General features: G+C 32.8%; 1 protein-coding gene across 8 annotated transcripts in view; it reads right to left on the bottom strand.

Annotated features, from left to right (window-relative positions):
• MAPK10 (mitogen-activated protein kinase 10) overlaps positions 1 to 22,645 on the bottom strand; it is a 357,383-nt gene that overhangs the window by 62,567 nt on the left and 272,171 nt on the right. For all 8 annotated transcript variants that reach the window (XM_061145181.1, XM_061145184.1, XM_061145183.1 and 5 more), the window contains one exon: positions 1,095 to 1,277. In XM_061145181.1, the coding sequence (XP_061001164.1) occupies positions 1,095 to 1,277 (183 nt within the window). The remainder of the gene's footprint in view (positions 1 to 1,094; positions 1,278 to 22,645) is intronic.

The following is a 22,645-nucleotide window of genomic DNA, read 5'->3' as shown; positions in this document are numbered from 1 at the left end:
AAATATTAATTATTATTTTTATATCTAACAGTTACTGAGCATTTAGTGTGAGACAGGCAGTGTTCTAAGCACTTGACAAATTATTCAACTAATCCTCCCAATGATCCTATAAGATAGACACTTCCTGCTTTAGTTTGTTAAAGAAGGTACAGAAAGATTAGATAACTTGCCCAAATTCACAGAGATTTTAAGGGATAGGATTCCTTTCCCCAGCAAGGGAAAAAAAGCAGATTTGCTTCATATCCCCAATTTCTGAAATGTCCTAAGTTAGAATAGGAATTAAAATATTAAAATATTACTTATATTATACTTTATACCTTGCCAAATTTATTCTGTCTTCAGTCCTATGAAGAAGTCGTTATGATTTCCGTTTTGTGGGTAAGAAATTAAGATTCATTACTAAAGTTCATAATGGCAGACATAGTAGTAGAAAAAATTACTTATTAATGAAAGTCTTTATGTTGAAAACAAAATGTGAGAGTAAAAATCTCATTTGTCACTCTAAAATAAAAAATGGTGGTTAAGCATTTAGTAAAATATAAATAAAACTCAAACATCTATAGTTTCAAGATTTATAATGAAAATCTTGTGTTTAAAATATTTTCCAGAATATAAAAATAACTGGAACAATTGCTTCAATATATATATAATGTTGTTCTTTTAGCGTTAACATTGCAAAATAATTTTAGATTCTAAATAAGCCCATGAATAGTTAACCCATACCACTGTCACACACTTTACTGCTAGTCTTCTCGCTAGATAACCAGAAAATTTTAAAATCCTTGATTACTCTCCTTTTGTAAGGAGGATCTTTTAAAAATACCTCTTCTTAAATTGAGGTTGTTGTTCAGTTGCTAAGTCATGTCCGACTCTTTGTGACCCCATGGATTGCAGCATGACAGGCTTTTCTATCATTCACTATCTCCCTAAGTTTGCTCAATCTCATGTCCATTGAGTCAGTGATGCCATCCAACCATCTCATCCTCTGTCGTCTCCTTCTCCTCCTGCGCTCAATTTTCCCAGCATCGGGAGAGGTGTCTCTATGGTCTGCATCACCCACGCAGTGGTTCTGAAGTTATCCCTGAAGGGCTTACCTTTGAGTTTATTGTGCTCAGAGTCCGCTGGGAAGAGGGAATCTGGAAAGAGCTTGGGGAAGGTGAGTCCTGCATACTTGGGCCGATTCTCCACATAGTTTCTTACGGTGGGTTGCAATTTCTTCATGAATTCTGGACATGGTGTTCCTAGTTGCTCAATAACCTTATTCCACTGGTCAATATCTGAGAATTGAATAGTTAAGGGCAAAAACAAGTGCAGGCCACCAGCTCTTGCCTTTCACTAGTTGAGAGACTAACTGCTTCTCAGAATTCTGAATAGTCAATAACACAAGTGAAGTTTTAAAAAAGAACAACAAAGGACAAAAATATAAAATCAGATTGTCAGGCAGTGAATCCTCTTGGAATTTTAAATTCACTTTGAGAACACATACACTTTTGAGAAATTAGCATTACATAACAAAATATAATATCATGAAAGAGACTTTGGGTTGTGTCAATGGAAAGGTATTTAAATAACACAAGAATTTCTTTCATTGAGTTAAACTTCTATATAGCCATGTTATTTGGAAGAGAAAAATTATAATGACATATAATAATATTATCATGAAATTATTCCAATCATTTATTTCCTAAAAATGACAGATGAATAAATATTTTATAAGATTCATCTATATTTTTCTTAAATTTTTTACGATTCTTTTTTCCTCCTGTTCTCTAGAAAATGGGAAATTTCCTTGTCTGTTAATTTTTTTGACTCATGCACATTACAAAGAGAATCAGTATGATAATAACTCATTAACTCTTCATCAAAGACTTAAAAGATTCTGTTTATCAAAGCAGTTGCAGTTTCATACCCATTTTTTTACTTCTGATAATAGTGCCTTGTATCCTGAATATTATAATATTCAATGAAATATGAAGGTAAACACAGGATGTTCAGTTCAAGGCAGATTTTATCCAAGTGCCTGTGTTTCAAATGCATGTTAAACATGGGGAATTTTACAAGAAAAACATTACCTCTCTATGAAAACTAATACTTCCAAAACTGGGGGTCTTTGACAGGCACACCCACTGATTGAGATTTTCTTTTTCATCTTTCATAGATATTTGATATATCAGAGCTTGGGAATGATAAATACCACTCATGAAAACTCTGAATAGTCAACTGGAAGAAGTTGATTTCAAATAGATTTCCTTGCCATGCGTCAATGAAAGACAGAGGCCTTAGAAATTCTGAAATCCAATACCACAGGCAGAGTTCTCTCCAGTGTTGTTAATTCTATAACTCTATCTTTAAAGTTAACTCATTTCTGCTAATGCAATTTGTGACAGTTCAGGGAATGTTACTATAATATTATTTAATTAAGATTTGTAAAATTGTTACCCCCAGTTTTTCTATAGCATTGAACTAAAAAAGATGGACAGTCCTGACAAAAGACAAAATTAACTATATTTAACAAAAATAAATATGTAATGCAATGTAGATAGATGACTGAAAAAAGGTAAAACCAAGCTAACTTGCAAATGCTCTTTTATTTCTCTTATAATCTAGCTGAATAAAATTTAAATTATATATCCTCTCAGTTATTAGGATGAAAAAAAGTATGATTGTGTAATATCAAGAAATGAAGTAAGGGAGGGAAAAACTGAAGAATATTCCTTTACAAAATGATAGAAATAATTAAACAAGAACATCTCTCAAAAATTCATCTCAGTTACCATGTGTATGAGAATATATAGTAGTAAATGAGAATCATTAGGAATGAAGTAAAAAAAAGCAAAAGATTAAAGATTACTCTTAGACAAAAACTTATGTTAGTACTATGAATAATAGGTAAGCTAGAATTACTTAGATATATTTTAAATAGAAAACATTAATACAGTTAAATAAACCTCAATGCTTATACTGTAAATTATGAAAAGAGATCTACTGTTTAATACAGTTCAGTTATCATGTACTAACAGGAGATTATTTAATCAGTGGTCAAGCTTCTTGAGAATTCTAAAGATTTGACCAGGGCAAAGAAGTTATCAGATTTTCTGTAAAGGAATCGTCTAACAAAGTTAGCAAAATATTCCCAACACACTAGTATAATTATTTTTAGCTAGCAGTATGGTGGCTCAGATGGTAAATAATTTGCCTATAATGAAGGAGACCCAGGTTTGATCCCTGGGTAGGAAGATCCCCTGGAGAAGGGAATGGATACCCACTCTGGTATTCTTGCCTGGAGAATTCCACGAACAGAGGAGCCTGACAGGTTACAGTCCACGGGGTCACAAAGAGTCAGACACTACTGAGTAACTAATACTTGAAACAGTTATTTAATTAAAAAGTGAATTGTTTTTAAAGTAACATTTCCAAAACAATTGCATGTTTTTTTTACAGTAAAGTTTCAGAAAAAGTGAAAGTCATTCAGTAGTGTCCGACTTTTTGCAACCCAATGGACGATGTAGTCCATGGAATTCTCCAGGCCAGAATACTGGAGTGGGTAGCCGTTCCCTTCTCCAAGGGATCTTCCCAACCCGTGAATTGAACCCATGTCTCCCACATTGCAGGCAGATTCTTTACCAGCTGAGCCACCAGGGAAGTTTAAGGAGAGTCAAATGTTCTGGAATTAATTAAATAAGAACTATTAAAATGTTTCTTATTAAAAGTTATAATTAAAGCCTCTAGAAGCACTCAGCATATCTTCCTACCTTAGATCGCTCTTTAGATGAAACACTGTTATGGTCCTTGATGTAATGGTTTAACCAAAAAGAAACATTAATCTCTTTATTATTGGCAATGAAATACTTGATTGTTCTAACTGTAAATATGTGGTATAGTCATCTTTAAAATTGGGTGCCTTTATTTTAACCAATCCATTTCAAGCTCTTTCTTCCCAAAAACATGACTAGTACATTTAAGCACTAAGAACTTGTTTTACAGGCATTCACAGGCATCATTAACAACTATGTACTGAGTTAACCATGTGAGTTTTCTCTATAATCATAAACAAACAAATACAATCCAATACTAGAAATAATATTTCCTGGCTCTAAACCCAGGACTTGTTCCAAGGATTCCAGTAAGAAAAAAGAGCAAGTCTGGAACTGATGGAGTAAATATTACTTTAATTTTGCCGTAAAATTGATCGTATGCTTGTCAGAGGCAATCCCTCTTAAAGAATGCCTCTGAAACTGCTTCCTTAATCTATTAGGCCAACTTATTCACATAAAACAACTAATTTTATTAACATTTAAATAGAAAATAAAGTGATACATTTTAAAAGAATTTTTTAATCATCAGATTTCCACAATGATTATACTTTTAAAAGTACAGAAAATATTAACTAGGTTTTTATGATTATGTTAATTTAAAATAGTAAATATTTTTTAAAAGAATAACCAAAATTATTTTTGTAAAACAATTTCTCTGCTTTAGAACACTAATAAGTCATCATTTTTCTACTATATGAGTAAGAATATGAATACCTACAGATTCCAGCATGTGCAGTCATCAAAAAAGCAAAAAATGTATATTTTTGATCTATTAGTTCAGAAATCATCACACAACATAATTATCAAATGTATTTAATAAAAACTTTAAAATGTCATCTAGCAGAAATTACTTGACAATATTCTCATCTAGTTCTAAATTCACTACATAAAGATAGTCATAAAAAGTTTGGTTTCTCAAGTAGAGTATGATCAGATAATACACAACTATTTACTACTAACATCTTCAATAAGTAGTATTGTAATAGATGAAAGAAACAAAGTATGGATTATAAAACTGATTATTTGAAATCCTAAGATTGGAAATCATTCCAGCTAATTTTTGCCAGTTAGCCAAGAACTTACATTTAATGTCCTCCTTTTACATTAACTTCCTTGGTTAAGAAACTTTCTAAAATATATAACAAACTGCCTTGAGCCTAATGTATGAATAATGCCTTACTATTTTCTGGATATTTGGGGTCATAATTTATACCATGTACATTTAAGCTTTCAGAGGCTACCAAGTGGAATCAAGTGGCTTCCCTGGCAGCTCAAATGGTAAAGTATCTGCCTGCAATGCAGGAGACCCGGGTTCAATCCCTGGGTTGGGAAGATTCCCTGGAGAAGGAAACAGCAACCCACTCCAGTACCCTTGCCTGGAAAATCCCATGGACAGAAGAGGCTGGTAAGCTACAGTCCATGGGGTCGCAAAAAGTCAGATGTGACTGAGCGACTTCACTTTCAAGTGGGATCATAAAGTGTTGTTTAGTGGCTTCATTTTACTATGCCCTTTGAATTATTTTATCTCTGTTTTGTTTTTCCATTGATTACTTTTTCTTATGATGAATATGGTTTCCAGAGTTGACACCTTTGTGAATTCAGATTTGCTCTTTACTCTGCTCTATAGCTTATATTCAATATTCTGTGCAAAAATGCTGACATCTATTCACAACCTAAAGAATATCAGTGTTTGTCCCCAAATTCTTAACTATGCTTTTAAAGATAATATTGTTTAAGAGTACTGTCTTTAGAAAAGTTCCAGGAGTGACAACTTTATCTTGCAAGCCAAGTAGCTACCTGGTTGGCATTGAGTTGAGTATTATTGGGTGGCTTTATGTTAGCCCTGTATTTATATCTGCAACGAATGTGCAATAGGAGGTGGAGGTGTGCATGCTATGTGTTAGGCATCATGATAAAAAAAACCTGCAGTTCCCAAACTGAATATTCATAACTTAGGGAACTTATAAAAATATAGATCACTCCTGTCTCCCCATTGATCTACAAGATTCTGAATGCATATGCTTGAGGTGATGTCATTAAGAAACATCACAGTAATTGCAATCCAGGTGGCCCCTGGTATATTTGAGAAATACAATATCTTGTGAAAAAATAAGTCCAGATATAAGAATAAAGCACTAACCTGTTTCAGTTTTATGACACAGATTAGTTTAGGGTCAATTTCACCAAAAGATTATTCCACACCTTTTGCTATGGAAAACTTAGGGGTTGTTCACATGGAAATATGACAGGGAAAGAAAAATCCTAATGTTTGTTCCTTTTCCCCATGTCACTTTCCTGAAAATACCATGGGAAATGATGACAAGTGTCACACATAAGCTCCATGCAGAGAAAAAGGGGTTCTACTCACCAATACCTATAGAAGGATTGAAATTACATGTTGCCATCATAAAAATACAGGTTGATATCATGTTATATGGAGTGCTACTCATGGGAAGTATAAAGCTATTCAATATAAGTTCAAACTATTTGACTATTTTCCAGTAATTATTCCATATTTCTCTATGATAAAATTTGTTCTCAAAGAATTCTCACTTCTGAGGACATTGTAAAATTCACGCTAGAAATTATATGCATATGACAAAGGCCTGGATTCAGATTTTCATGGTTATGTCTTGAGTTTTATGCTACTTTAAAAACATTTTTACTTTTTTTCATTTGAAAAGTGTTATTTTCCTCTCAAAAGTCCCCCTCAAATTCTAGAAATATGAAATATGAATAAGTGACAATGAAAAATTATAATATCTGTTTTCATTATACATGAGCACAGGAAGGGGAAATATTATAAGCTAATAACACTTTGAAAAAGTCAAAGCTGACAGTTTGAGTAAAAGGCTATTTGTTCACTGGCAGCTGATTGCTCATGGAATACTGTGGAACATGAAATATCCAGAGGCTGATGTTCCAAAGCAAAAAATATTGAAGAGACATTTCACATATAAGCAAATTAATATATGTTAATTTGTATCACAGTGTAGAATTTTCATTAAGCTATTGAGGGTTACTCTTTAGGGCCACTCATTTGTACAAGTCCCTTACAAAATTCTATGCCTAGTTTTGTATTTGTAATATTAATTTTTTCTTTACATAACACCTTCTCCCAACTGCATTATATTCTGGCCTCATAAAGACTAGATCTGACTCTACCTGCATTTTGAAACTGGAACATGTCTTGGAAATCATTTAAATTGACATCTGTATTTTGTAACTGAAAAATGTTGAGGTCTTTTAAAAATTGGTAAATAAAATGACTTTAAGCAAAATAGCTGATACAAACATCTCCTAACACTAAAAGAAATACAAAATTCTATTTAACAGTTTTGGTAACTCTCTCCTCTGTTCTGTGAAAACCTCTCTGAAAGATTACACTCATTTCTGGATATAACACTATGTAAGAAAAAAGTTTAGAAGGGACAATGAAGTTTATATGAGGTAAAGAAAACATGCTATATGAGGCATACTTGACAAGACTTTTTATGTTTCAATTAAAAAAAAAAACGAGAAAATCCCTGCCTCCTCCACCCTAGCACTTTGATCCCTCTTTTCCCTTAGTTGTTAAGACCTTCTAATATACCATGCCTTTTATTTTAAATTTCATGATGACAAGGATTTTTATCAGTTTTCTTTACATGTATATCCCTAGATATAAGCACATAGCAAGTGCTCAAAATATTTGTTGAATAAATAAATGTCTATTTTATTTTCAATTAGAGTTTTTCAAGGAGATAACTTGAAGAATACAGAAAGTATTCAAAGAAACAAAAATTGAGAAATTCCAGGAATTGGAGAAAGGTTGAAATTTAGGTAACAAAGGGAATCCTGAGAGGTAAATAAAAAGAAATCCAGACCTAGTCACATGGGAGAGAAACAGCAACTAACCCAAGATCAAGAAAAAAATTACTAAATGAAAGAAGGAAAAAAAGACAGAGTATGTCCAAAGATGACTATCACACTGACAGCTAATTATTCAACAGTAATATTAAAGAGAAAAAAACAGTGGAAAAACACTTCTAAAATGCTGGAAGAAATAACTCTCAATCTAAAATTCTATATCCAACAAAACTATCTTTCTAGTAGGGAATGCAAATCAGAAAACAGCTTTATCATCAAGGACTTCTAAAGAATTTCTAAAGGATATACTTCAGAAGGAAAGAAAATAATCCCAAAGTAAAGGGTCAAATTGCAAGAAATACCAATAAGCCAAGAAAATTATAATCATAAGGGTAAATCTAAACAAACTCTACCTTTATATAACCAAATGATAGTGTTGATTTATGAAGTTCAAAGAAAAGAACTAAAATACTGAGCATAGATAGCATATTTAAATTGGTACAGTAATGATCTAAATTATTAGTATGTGGTAAGATCCTTGTGTGTTCAGGAAAGAGATAAAAATTATCTGAATTAAAACAGAAATTCTCCACAAACTGAACTATAGATTCAATACAATTCCAAAATAAATGCAAATAGGGATCATTTTATAGAAGTTAGCAAGCCAATTCTAAAATATTTGAGGAAAAGCAATAGCTCATTAATAGCTAAGGTACTTCTGAAGAAGACAAAGAAGGAAGATACTTATCTGATATGTGTGTAGTATACACTTGTATCCATTAAGAAAGGGTAGTTGTGGTATAGAGATAGATAAAAAAAAAAACAAACAACTCATAATGAAACAGAATACAGAGCCTAGAATCTAACACCCTTTCCCCCTAAATGTGAAAACTTATGACAAAGACAGCATTATAGAACCATGAAAGAATTAGCTATTCTTCCTCAGTCAGTAACTGGAAATTAAATTCCTCTTTCACACCATACACAAAAATAATTTCCAAGTGAACTAGAAGCTTAAATATAAAAGAATTAAACTTTAAAACATTCACACCAAAACTAAAAGAGAATATAAACGCATCAAAGGATTCTTAAGAAAGACAAAACAAATACATGAACTATAAAAAAAGCAAATTGCAAATTCCAAAACCAATATAAAATAAAATGGCAAAATATTCTAAATAAGGGAAAGGATATTTGCAACACATAAAATGGACAAAGGTTAGGTACCAGAATAAAGAAAGAGCTCCTACAAATTAGTTTTTAAAAATACAATTTAAAAATTTGTTGTAAAAAACAAAAGATATATTACCAGGAGGAAATACTAAATGCCAGTAAATAGGAAAAGATGCTTGCAAAGAAAATATAAATAAAAGCTCCAATGAATAGAATTTTACATCCAGGAGATTGCTAATAAATTTAAAAACAAATCTGATGATATCAAGAGTTGGTTTGAATGTGGAGTAGACAGTTACTTTTATATATATACTGTTACTCTGAAAGTCAATCTGATGTTATCAACACATAGTCAAACTTAAAATGTGCACACCCATGAGTTCTGGTGTGACTTCCCAGATAGTTCAGCGGTAAAGAATCCGCCTGCCAAGTAGGAGACTCAGGTTCAACTCCTGGGTGGAAAAGATCGCCTGGAGAAGGAAATGGCAACCTACTCTTATTGTTGCCTATAAAATCCTAGAGTGGCATGGTACGTGACTTAGCAACTAAACAATAACAATGATCCCAGGCATTTATCATAAAGAATCTTGTCCATGTGCTCCTAGAAACATATATTGTTTATAAAAGTAAAAACAAAAACTCAATATATTCCAAAGTCTATTTATAGAAGAACAGATTTATTGTATTAATAGAACATTCATATACTGGAATGCTATACAGCAATGAAAATGAATGAACAATTTCTGATGTATCAACATGGATAAATCTTAAAAATATAATGCTAACTTCAAAAACAGCTTGCTTTCCAAAAAAAAGTAAGTCACATAATAATAATAGCACAATATGTAAAATGGATAAAACTAAATGATATGTTGTTTAGGGATAAATATGTATGGGGTAAAAATATAAGGAAAGTCCAAGAGATTAGAAAAACATGCCTTTAGGAATGCGGTAACCTCTGGGGAAGAGAGAGGATATAACCGAGCAGGAGCACACAGAAAAAGTTCATAGGTATTCATAATGTTCTACTTTTTTAGCCTGAGTGGTAATATATGTGTGCTCATTTTATTGATCTTTTCAAAAGCTATAAATGTAATATTCTTCTAATTCACTTGCATAATATATTTTGTAATTTTAAAGTAAAAGTGTCTGCCAGGGTGAAATTCATTAGGAGACCTCCCAATAGAGAAGTATCTCAGTAGTTGAATTCTGATTTTTCTGTAGAAAGTTAAACACTTTTGATTTGAATAAAAATTTAATTAAAATATATCAAAGTACAGCTACTAATAAAGGGCTTCCCTGGTGACTTAGACAGTAAAAAATCCACCTCCAATGCAGGAAACCTGGGTTCAATCTCTGGGCTAAGATCCCCTGGAGAAGGATATGGCAACCCACTGCAGTATTCTTGCCTGGAGAATCCCATGGACAGAGGAGCCTGGTGGGCTACAGTTCATGGAGTCACAAAAAATCGGGCATGACTATGTGACTAGGCACACAGAACAAAAATACAGCTATGAATAAAGTAGCATAAAAATGAATTATTTTAAGAACTGTTTTTGGTTAGCTAAATCTCTCAAGGATAAAAATAATGTGAATTTGTTTAGGTATAAAAAATAAAGGGTATAAGACCGTACTTTTATTTTAAGTTTTGTTGTTATTTTATGTATTAAGAAGACATGTATAGCTCATATTGCACTGACTTTTATCAATCATTTATGTTGAGAATGTCTTCATATAAATAATATGCTAAATAAAAATAATAAGACTGCCTACAATGTATTGTATAGATGTATACTACACACACTATATATCTAGTAGATTAAATATAATTTTATTGCCACTTTCAGATGTCATGTTTAATAATAGGGTATTTCAAAAAATAAGTAATCTGTCTTGTATTTTAAGAGTTTAACATCATAATAATGAGTGTTCATAATTTGTTTGCTTGAAAAATTCTGAACATGTTTGAAATTATGAAAAGACCACATTGGACATTCAGAGAAGACACTTTAGTAAATAATTACCTTTTCCCCTTCCCAAAATTTACAAATATATCCCTATACAAGAGCTCCATAAATAACCAAAAATAAAAATACCAAACTCAAGTATTAAAAGGACAATCTGAGACTTCTTAACATTAGCAGCAACCCAAAGGTTTACTTATAAAGGATTTTGGTATCAAGTAAAGAAATGATAACCAAGCAACTTTAAAAAAAAAATGCATTCTAAGAAATGCTGTTTTAATAACTCAGTTGTGGAAATCTGATTTGATTTTAACAATTTTAAGAAAAGTAATGAAAATTAATCATTTTAATTTATAGGTGGCAAATAATTCATTTCAATCATCAATTATTCAAGCAAAATGAACTTCTAAAATATCAAAGAGTACGAAGTTAATAGATTGAGTCTGTTTTTATCAAATGTCTAAAAATTAGGCAAAACTTAACTGTTTCATATTCATGTTCAAAGTCCAAATTCAAGTTTATAATCCACAGGGTATCAGAGAAATCTTGTTTGTTTGCTTTTTTTCAATCTGAAGGAATTTAGTTTTTATCATGCTAACATACTTTTAAACAGTATTAACATAAACATGAATGTGGTAAATTTATAGATACTATTTAGTAAAACATATATACAGAAGACAATACTGCAAAATAGGCATACATTTTTTAGAAATAAATGTGTGTCATATAAAACTTAAAAAAATATTTTTAGTAAGAATAGAGTTAAAAGTAGTGCAGCTTTATTTTTAACTAAATAAAACATTTCATGTTAAGATTTTTATCCACAAAAACTGAGTGCCTAATTCAGTCAGTTTGTAAATTTACAATACAGAGAATATATGCATGCACTTAATATATGTTACATATTAATCCCCAAAGTAAATGGCTAATTACATGGTTAGGCTACAATATTATTAATTAGATTTGCTTTATACATTAAAACCCCATTATTATAGGCTCTATTTTGCTTTCGAACGATGATAATTTAAGTAATGATCGTTTTATCTTTAGTACGATAATGACATAATATTTTTGTAAGTGACTGTGAGTAGGATAATTAACTGACTAAATAAAATGTTATTATAAACTCATACACTAAATCACACTATCCATATCTTTTTAATACTGCAAAGCCTATAGAATCTTTACTTGCTAATTATTAGCTGCTTAAGAGATCACTTTTACTTAACCAAGTGATATACATTTGTTTCCTTTGGATATTTCATGTAATCATTATTAATTAATGAGATTTTAATCATTGTACTTGTTAATAATGTGGAGAGAATAAAAGCAGTAATGGAGCTATTATTCCTAGAAATAAAGGAAATGAGAAATATTATTTTATTTTATTCATTTTTTTCATTTATTTTGATTAGTTGGAGGCTAATCACTTTACACTATTGTAGTGGGTTTTGCCATACATTGACGTGAATCAGCCATGGATTTACATGTGTTCCCCATCCAGATCCCCCCTCCCACCTCCCTCCCCATCCCATCCCTCTGGGTCTTCCCAGTGCACCAGCCCTGAGCACTTGGTCTCACGAGAAAAATTATTTTAGAAGATCATTTTTTAAAGGAAATTCCTTTGAATGCTCTCTGAATACGTGATAATAATAAACTGATTGCATTTATGAGTGAACATAAATTTAACTGATAAAAGATTTCCATGCCAAATGAATACTTCTTACGGTATAAAAGCATAAACTAAAGTCTTAAACTAAAAGATTTTGTCATTTATTATCTAGCTATGGATATAACAACTGATACAACTGAGTGACTAACACTTTCACAACAAAAAACAGTAAAACATAATAGAGTATATCATTGTTATTAGCTTCATAAGACTGAATTAAGGCAGATCTTTTGATAGCATTTGAATGTTTCATATGTGTTACAATATTATCTACATACAATCTTTCTAGCAGACAAGGTTACTCTACCATGATGCCAGCTGGTATATGTTTGACATTGGAGTTTCATAGAACCCCTCTAAGGGCAGTGAGGATATACCATCAATAGTATTATATTGGAGACCTAATGGAATTGATTGAAAATTTTACCCATAGAGACCACTGGCTTCTAAGAAGGATACGATCAGTGCCAGGAAACAGCACTGCACCTTTTATCATTTCTCCCATGATGCACCCTACTGACCACATGTCAACTGAAAACAAAAATGAAATGAAGATAAACAAGAAGACAGGAATAGAACAGCAAATAAACAAAAACACTTCACTACCCAGGCCTTGGAGCAATGGTCTGACCTTTTGCTGACTGGATAACAGTGCTTTAAAACACTTAACAGTGCTTTAAAACAGTGGGGTGGGAAGAACACAAGAATGTCAGAGCCCTTTCTGCTATGCAACTGAACTAACCATGCCATTCAATGCCACCTAGTGTATGATAATATTACTTTGCAATTATAATGCAATGATTAATTTAGGTTCTGATTTAAAAGGTCTAATTTGCATTCATCTCCTAGAATCCTACTGATTTGTACTGTAAATTATTCTAGATTGTGTTAATGTGGGAAACATGCAAATTGGTTTCTCTTTCATTCTTTTGTATACCATACTTGGAGAAAGAAAAAAAAGAAAGATTAAGCTGCCTGCAACCTCAGAAGAAAGGGTTTCTTTTACAAAACACAGTTACTCTTATTTATAAATATGAATAAATTTCCGGAAGTGAAATGCCAGTTCAAGAATGAGTGTTTTGGAATATGCTGGTTCAGTTTCATTGACTCTTACCAAAGAAGTATGTTTTTAAACAGGAAGCTTTGGCTTATTCTCATAAAAACAATTGCTTTCTAACTGTCCTTGGTTACTCACGTGTTCCTACTGAAAACTCAGAAAGAAAGATAGGTCATTCTTATGAGGAAAATTAACCTAGAAGAATAAGGGAAGTTGAGGGGGAACAAATAGGGAAAGACATTAAGATAGCACACTAGAATTTTCCTCCATTTATTCTTCCAATTATATATTGCAATTTGGCAGTGACCTTACAGAATTCCTCAAGATTCTTTCCCAGGTGAAGGTCTCACTTAGGTTAAATGCAAACTTTGACCAAATACCTAAACAGAGTTATCACTGCAAAGAAATGGTTATAGCTATGAAGGTGACAAGCATACCCAGAGAAGCAAATTTGTCTTGCTTCCATTTTAGGAAAGCAAGTGACATGCAAAAAGATCAGGAAAAGATAGAGCAAACAGTTGTGCATCCCTTTATTATTAATGCATTTGGAATTCAAGATAATATCTGTCTCACAAGAGGTTGGCATTGTGAGCACTTTGATTAAAGGGCAAAAAAATTCTCTAAAACAAAATTTGCTTTTGAATTGCAAATAGTCTTATCATCAAAGTGACCAGTCTAAGTTGTTATTTACTATGTATCTATTTTTTAGAGATATTGTGGGAGAGAATGATTTTTTTTTTAAAATCTCTTTTTTAAAAAAGAGAGAGAACTAAAGGCTTAAAAAGCAAGGTTTTCTCTTTTTTTTTTTTTTTTGCAAGGTTTTCTCTTGCCTGCATCAATTTAAACATTTGGGAATAGGTTATTTCTGCCACAAACCTATCTGCTAGTTAAAAAACATCTATTTCTATATTTTATTTAATGAAAAAATATCTTTTATGTTATCTCTGGCAGATATTCATTTTTTTTTTCTGCTGCAGAACCAACACCATTGCTTTCTAACTGTATGTGTGTGTGTTAGTCACTTAGCCGTGTACAACTTTTCATGACCCCATAGACTGTAGCCTGCCAGGCTCCTCTGTCCATGGAATTCTCCAGGCAAGAATACTGGAGTGGGTTGCCATTTCCTCCTCCAGCAGATCTTCCTGACCCAGGAAACAAACCCAGATCTTCTGCATTGTGTCTGTCTGAGCCACCAGGGAAGCCCAGGCTTCTAAATGTATCAACTTGGGCAAGTTACTGCATCTTTCTTTTCATCCTCTAAAACGTGGATGATAGATAGCATTTATCATGTAAAAATTTTTTTAAGACTTAAAAGGATTATGCCTGGTAAAGATCCTTCCACATTGCCTGGCATATAGTAAGTTCTCAATAAATGTCTGTTATGTATCATGTATTATATATATATATATATATATATGTATATATATTAGAATTAAATATATATAGAGAAGGCTTATTCATTTAATATTTATATACTATTATACTGTATCTTATATTAATGTCTATAATTAAGAAATTTTTCCAGTGAGGGAAGCTTACCACTCACTAAGCAATCCTTTTCACTGTTGAAACCACTTTGAAAGGCACTCCACATATTAAATCACAGTTGACTCCACAGAATTTCTCTCCATTATCTAAATCGGAATTATCTTGTTCTCTAATACAAATAATAATCTTAAAATAGAATCTATGACCCCTGGCCACTCTTGCAAAACTGGCAAATTTTCCTCTTTCAGAACAGAATCCCTTGTGTTTTCTTCTCCCTCATCTATGCCTTTAAGCAGCACCAACAGTAACAGCAGATGACCTACAAGAAGTCTTAGTTCTGGGGTTACTTCAGTCTCACTTGGCTCTAGATACTTGGTTTAATAACTGCTGTGTCTCCCAGTTCTCACTTATGTGGCTCTGCAGGATACAGATATTCCAAAGTAACAGCAGAACATTTTTGGAAATATATCTTCATGATAGAAGCTACAATTTTAGACTTAATAGATCCCAAAGCTTTTGTGTGAAAATAATGCAGAGAGATACAAACTCAAGATCCTGAACTACTGATGAAAATACTGAATTCCATTTTCTTTATTTAATGTACCTTTTTTGAGTTATAATACCCTGGAAACCTCTCCAAATTCCAATTTCCATTTAACTTTCCTCACAATTCACTATTCCTCCAGACTGCCCATGCTTATGCCACAGAAATGCTAAGCCTTATGCCTGGCCTGGAAGCTAAATTGGTAAAGAATCTGCCTGCAATGCAGGAGACCACCTGCAATGCAGCAGACCCAGCTTCAGGGTTCAATTCCTGGGTCAGGAAGATCCCTTGGAGGAGGAAATGGCAACCAACTCTAGTATTCTTGTCTGGGAAACCCCATGGACAGAGGAGCCTGGTGGATTAGAGTACATGGGGTCGCAAGAGTTGGACGTTACTTAGTGACTAAACCACCACCACCATTATAAATTACAAAAGGGGGAGTAGATGCACATGAGTTTATATAGATTTTTATTACTCAAGATAGGATGAAATGTCAAGAGAACGTCATTGCAACAGCCACCAGTGAGGGATTTTATTAATTAGTCATCAAAACTAAAACAAGAAATAGGTAATAAAAGAATTTGGTACTAGATCTTTTTAAATCTTTTGGGGATGAGGGGTGATAGTCCTCCCTCAACTAATACATCTATATGCTTATCAAGATGAGACCAGATTATTTTATGAAGATTTCAAGATATTCCAATGAATACTGACTGTGCATAGACCTTAGAAGAAATTGGCAAATCCAGTCACAGTTGGAAACTGAATTTTGTTGCTCTCTGAGACAGTCTATGGTATGTGAGTCTCCATAAGATTTTTGTATACTAACGCCACCCAGGCAGAATTCTAGTTCCTTCCATGATTCTGATCATTACATTCCTCTCATCATCAGTATTTCCAGAGAAAGCAGATTCATTTGCAATTGTGGCACACAGAAACTGATTTACTTTCTTTAAAAGGAATGTTTAGTAAGTTTTGATGTTACTAAAATACAGTTATCAGTCTTCTAAGGGAGAAAATCGCAAGTGTATCATTTGTCAGGCATTAGGTTATGCTAAATTATCATTTTTCTACTCTAGTCGAGAGAAATAAAATAACATAGGTCATGACAGTTTAAATATAAATATTTGTTGTTGTTGTTTAGTCATGTCTGACTCTTTTGCAACCCCTTGGGCTGCAGCCCGCCAGGCTCCTCTGTCCACGGGATTTCCCAGGCAAGAATACTGCAGTGGGTTTCCATTTCCTTCTCAAGGGGATCTTCCTGACCCAGGGATCAAACCTGCATCTCCTGCATTTGCAGGCAATTCTTTACCACTGATCTACCAGGGAAGCCACTGGTGAAGAAAATGGCAACCCACTCCTGTATTCTTGGTTGGGAAATCCCATAGACAAGAACAGCCTGGTGGGCTCCGGTCCATGGGGTTGCAAAGACTAAGACCTGACTTAACAACAACAAGGTTGTGTCAGTTTAAATCTAAATATAGAAAGCACTTTATTGCTACTTCCACACCCCAGTGGCTTGTTTTGTGATTTATGACGAAATATTTTTTGGACTATGTGAGCTTCTATCCAGCAAGCTGACAAATGTTTCCTGTCTAGGAGATTATGCGGTTCTGGTAATACAATTATGAGACCACACTGCTTTTCTCCTTAACCTAATTATATCTTCATTTAGCATAGGATTCAGACAATGGGTTTTGATAAATCTTTCAATAAGCACTTCAAAGTACAACAGAAGAAGATTTAATATGGTTTTCTAAAATCAAAACACCATTTCTTTAAAATGTTTGCTTTAAAAAGTTCAAAATTTAATTAGATATTTTACAAAAACACATTGTTTTAAACTTTAGTACAAAGATAGAATTATGAAAAACTATCGATATGCATAAATAAACCATGAATGTACATATTTTGCACCTGTGGATCTAACTAAGAAAAAGAAACAACACTCATGGAACACAATGCTAAATAGTCTAGTTCCAGGAAACAGAGGAAGATTTTTCTCCTTGGGTCTACCTACTCAACTTGGTTTTCTTTCTTTATAACTTCTATGGCATCATATTAATTTTAACCTTCATTTTATAGATGTTATACCATTGATTTTCTTTTTTAACAAAACAGAATAAAATCCATTGAAACTTATATAAAGAAGAAAATCTTTAGCTTTATGTTAAACTATAAATAAAACTGTAGACTAATAATTTTCAAAATACTCTGCCATAAAAAGGCTTAAGTAATTTTTTATTGCACCAAAATATTTTAAATTGTCATCTTTAAAATCTCTATAATTCTGCAGTGTGTATAAATAGGGAATCTGAAGAAATCCTAATGTTGGAAAAAAATTTTTCCTTTAAACTTTTCATGTTTTGATGAACACATAGTAAACGCTTGTCTCTGAATGTTTCACATTATCACCAAATTAAATACAAGCTCCCTGAAGATTGGGGTAATTATCCTCATTTCATTTTTACACATCAACTTGCAGAAGTGCTTCAGTAAGTGATGAACTACTCATTTTCTTTCCTTTCACTGTCTAATTCACAGATAATTTTGGTTTCTCATCACTTGAGAATTTTTTTTCTAGGTGGTCTTTTGGTTATTTCTATTTTCTAATAGTTTATCTAATTCAATTGGAAGGTTATATTTGGGCTAAGGTGCCCCCAAATTAATTCCATGCCATAAAAATTGGAGTTCTTTATATTTTAAAGTTATTTATAGGTATGTGTATGTTTGTAAGGGGCTTCCCAGGTGGTGCTAGTGGTAAAGAACGCACCTACCAATGCAGAAAACATAAGGGACGCAGGTTCAATCCCTGGGTCAGGATGATCCCTTCAAGGAGGCATGGCAACCAACTCCAGTATTCTTGCCTAGAGAATTCCATGGACTGAGACTGGCGGGCTACAGTCCATAGAGTCGCAAAGAGTTAGACATGACTGAAGCAACTTAGCACACAAAACACGTATGTTTGTAAACATCTAATGATGATACTATATATATATATATATATATAGTATATCATCACAGCAATTCTGTAAGGCTGGCAAAGGAAGTATTATACAAAATACATTGAAACTCCTAGATGATTTATGACTAAAATGAAGAGGACCAGAGCCAGTTCTTAGAACCCTTATGCTCTGGAGTCTCATCTGACTGCTGAAGGGAGAGGGTCCCGCAATAGGTTATCACTGTTCGTGGACTTCGTCCTAAGAGCTAATCAGGCCAAGGGCAGTTGGAACGGAATAGCACAGTAATGACTAAGGAATCTGTTCTGTTGTTTGTAGTTTTACCCTCTCAATTAGTTCAGTTTATTTTTAAAGATCTTCCAGTACTCTGTCTACAGAACTGTAGAGGGATAAGGAAAAGCAATATGCTTTAATAAACCTTTCTATATCTATTTCTGGGGGACAGGGGTTTCTGGGGGACAGGGGCTCCTGGGGGAACCGACAGTCCTGGTGGAGCTATGTGCATGGTCACCCAAATGCTTCTGCAAGGCATTGAGGTCCATCACCTCAATTTATTTTTTTCTGTTCCACCACCAAAGCTGGTTCTCTGTGTCCTCCCTCACTTTCTGCCCCCTCTCAATATACCCTTCTGACCTTTTATCCCAGCTATGCCTTATCCTGCCCTCTGGTACAGTGGCCCCAACCTTACTGGAACCAGGGACCAGTTTCATGGCAGACAATTTTTCCATATGGACCAGGGATGGGGAGGAGAATGGTTTCAGGATGATTCAAGCACATTACATTTATTATGCACTTCATTTCTATCATTATTACACTAGCTCCACCTGAGATTGTCAGGCTTTAGATCCTGGAGGTTTGGGACCCCCACTCTAGTATACTCTGGCCTCCTCTAAACTTCCTGGGAGAGGAATTTTCCTGTTAACTCCGTCCTTCTTCCATCTGTTCAGATCATCTCAGAATCTTCAGCTTACTCAGATTTTCTTAAAGTAATAAAGGGAAGAATATTAACAAATTCATGGTGAAAAATATTCTCTTAAGCAAATACACTGAAAAAGAAGTTAAGTCTTATTTTTTCAAGTGTTTGTGATTATTGGCAATTTGCTTATGGGTGTGAAAGAATGACTATTTTTAAATCCTGACTTTATTTAAAGTTATAAAGTATGTATTATTTGAAATAATGTTTTATTACTGTAATATTAGGTAGAAGACTCAGACTATAACAAAATGTATTAATTGCAAAAGATTATTAGGAAATAAGCAAAAGGACGGAAGAAGGATTAAAACTATCTATCTGTACTAGATAGATATAATAATCCACAACCTCCAATTTTTGTTCACCTTACTTTGATTATCCCTAATTTTCATTTCATCAAGCTTAGAAAGATGTGATATTTAGTTAATCTGAGGATGTTTTGTTTATTTCTTCAAATATATAATATTTTGGCAAATCATTCCCTGTCCCTTAATAACTTGTTTTCTTGGAAAGATTATAAGTGCATTCTTTTCTCTTTAACTGAAATTTCTCACGTTCTCAGAGGGAAAGGCAAGAAACGGTGTTTTAGCAGCTCAGTTGTCAGCTTTGATCAGAAATAATTTGCCTGAGGTCCAGAAATTTCAAATGAATATGGTGTGCCTATTTATATCATTCTCCAGATCCAGAGAACTCTAGCCAGAACTCAAAATAAAGGAATACCACCTGACCTTGTTCAAAAAAGGTGCAACCATTTGAAGCAGAATAGAAATAAAAAGGTAGAAAGAGCATATCTATTTAAAATGGATAACCAACAAGGTCCTTCTGCATAGCAGAGGGAACTCTGCTCAGTGTTATGTGGTAGCCTGGATGGGAGGGGAGAATGGCCACATGTATACGTATGGCTGAGTCCCAATTTTTCAGAACAGTCCCACCTGAAACTATCACAACATTGTTAATCAGCTATACTCCAACACGAAATAAAAAGTTTAATTTAAAAAAAGATGCAGGTTTAAAGAAAGAACTGATATTACAGTATATACAAACTATACTGATATTATATGAGACTTTGGTAATCAAGAAAACATCATGCCCTGGTTAGGTTGTGGAAGGAGTCAGTGACTAAATAGTTCTTAAAAAAAAAAAAAAAAAAAAAAACTTCCAAGAAAGTATCATAAAACTGCTGTACTATAAGTTATTATTAAAAGAAACAAGATCTCAATGAAATGTAGTCTTTGAAGCCTCTTATATGATCATTGGACTATGTAAAGAAAATAGAAAATAAGAGACCTGGCATATTTATTGTTCTCTAACTTGAAATTCATCATAGACTGAAGAATTATTAGTAATACTATGATTATGTCAACATATATGCTATGAAACAGGTTTTAATCATAAAACCATAATGCAAATTGAGTGTGTAATAGTACATGTTTATATAATTAAGATACATAAAAACAAATACTTTCTAAATGTTCCTTCGGATATTACAAAAGCTAGCAAACTAATGAATGGAAAAGTAAATATGTATGTATGTATTTTGCCAACACTTTAATTTAATCAAGAAACTACCTTGTGATATCATCTGGGTCATGTCAATAGTCAAGAAACCCACACGATGCTCCTCAAAGTGAAAAGACAATTTTAACACAAGAAAATAGCTAAAACTTCAGTTATCAATGATAATTTCTTAAGATCTCCCAATTTTTCAAGGTGTTTTACTATTTTTACTTAGAATCCAGATTTTTTAATAGGAACATTAAAAAGTTCTGTTCAGAGAGAAGAATAACTTTGATTATGATGACAGAGTACTATAACATCATTTTTTAGCCTCAGAGAAATTCAACAGAAGTTACTCTGAATAATTCTAAGTGAATTATTCACTTAGATTGTTTTTTTTGTTTTTGCTTTGTCTGTGAAGAATCTTGGAAGTAGTCAAGGTATAAATTAGCATATACTAAACTTTGATATTACTTCCAGTAAATGCTGAAATCATTTCTTTATGCTAAAATATTGGTATGAGTCTTCTTCCCATAAATAAGCTCCATCAGCCCTCAAACTTGTGTCTGATCATCACGGTCTAGTGAAGTTACTTTAGTGTTCTGATCCCTTTATTACTGGTAGTAAGCTCTAATTACAAAATGATAATAACTTCATATAAAGATTAATGAAACAATTTCACCCAAAAATACAGCATGTATATAATCCATTGTTCAATAAGGATTTCTACGGTTTAGTTTAATTTTTAAATATGGTCATGACTAAGACATTAAATTATAATTTTAATTATAGGAAAATGAATTAATTTCAATATATTTAATGTGGAAATTATTTACCCATATTTAAGTAAAATTTAACTTAAGCAAGACATACTATCTTTACATAGCTTCCCCACTGACTTTTACATCTGCACTCGGGCTCCTTATCATATTTCATATCACCAGCTCATTTAATAATTCCAAATCAGAGCTATCTGTCCAAACAACTCCTGATGAAATCTAGCTAAAGACTCAGTGGTAGAAGGCAAATCAACACAGCTTTTTAAAAATTCACTACATCCCCCACATTGTTCATTTCATTTCTTTAATTCTAAATTTCATTGGAAAAGCAATTATCTATGTCTAAGTCACATCGCCAAGTCAAATAAGGAAAGCCTATTTTAAACCTATCTGACCTCCAGCAAGTTGACTATTAATTATGATTTTTAAATGTGGAAGTTCATGTTTTAAGGAAGATGTGCTGGATATAGTGTCAAGAGTAATTCAAATCAATATAGGTGTGGACAGAAGCTCAAGGTGTTGGCAAGAAGAGAAATGATCATGCCTAAATTTGTCGAAGTATAAAATGGATTTAGAAAAAAGATGGGTAATACTTGCAAATAGTGACTTCTTTTTCTAATTCAAAATATATTTTAATCACTTGAGATACATTGGCCTCTCTTATTTATGAAAAAGAGCACTGCTATTCTGAGTTATAGATAAGAAAATAATTTAAGAAAAAAAACATCAAAAATGTAATTAAACTATTGAGATATGTAATCTTCAGTACTGGTCAGATTATAGAAATAATCACTTTTTTTTTTAATTGCAGTTACACCACTTACCCAACTTTTTGCTTCTATCTTTACTCTCCTGGTAAAATCATTATGTG

The sequence above is a fragment of the Dama dama genome, chromosome 6 (genome assembly GCF_033118175.1).
Source record: "Dama dama isolate Ldn47 chromosome 6, ASM3311817v1, whole genome shotgun sequence".
Taxonomy (NCBI): Eukaryota; Metazoa; Chordata; class Mammalia; order Artiodactyla; family Cervidae; genus Dama; species Dama dama.
This window is presented reverse-complemented; position numbering and strand designations above follow the sequence as displayed.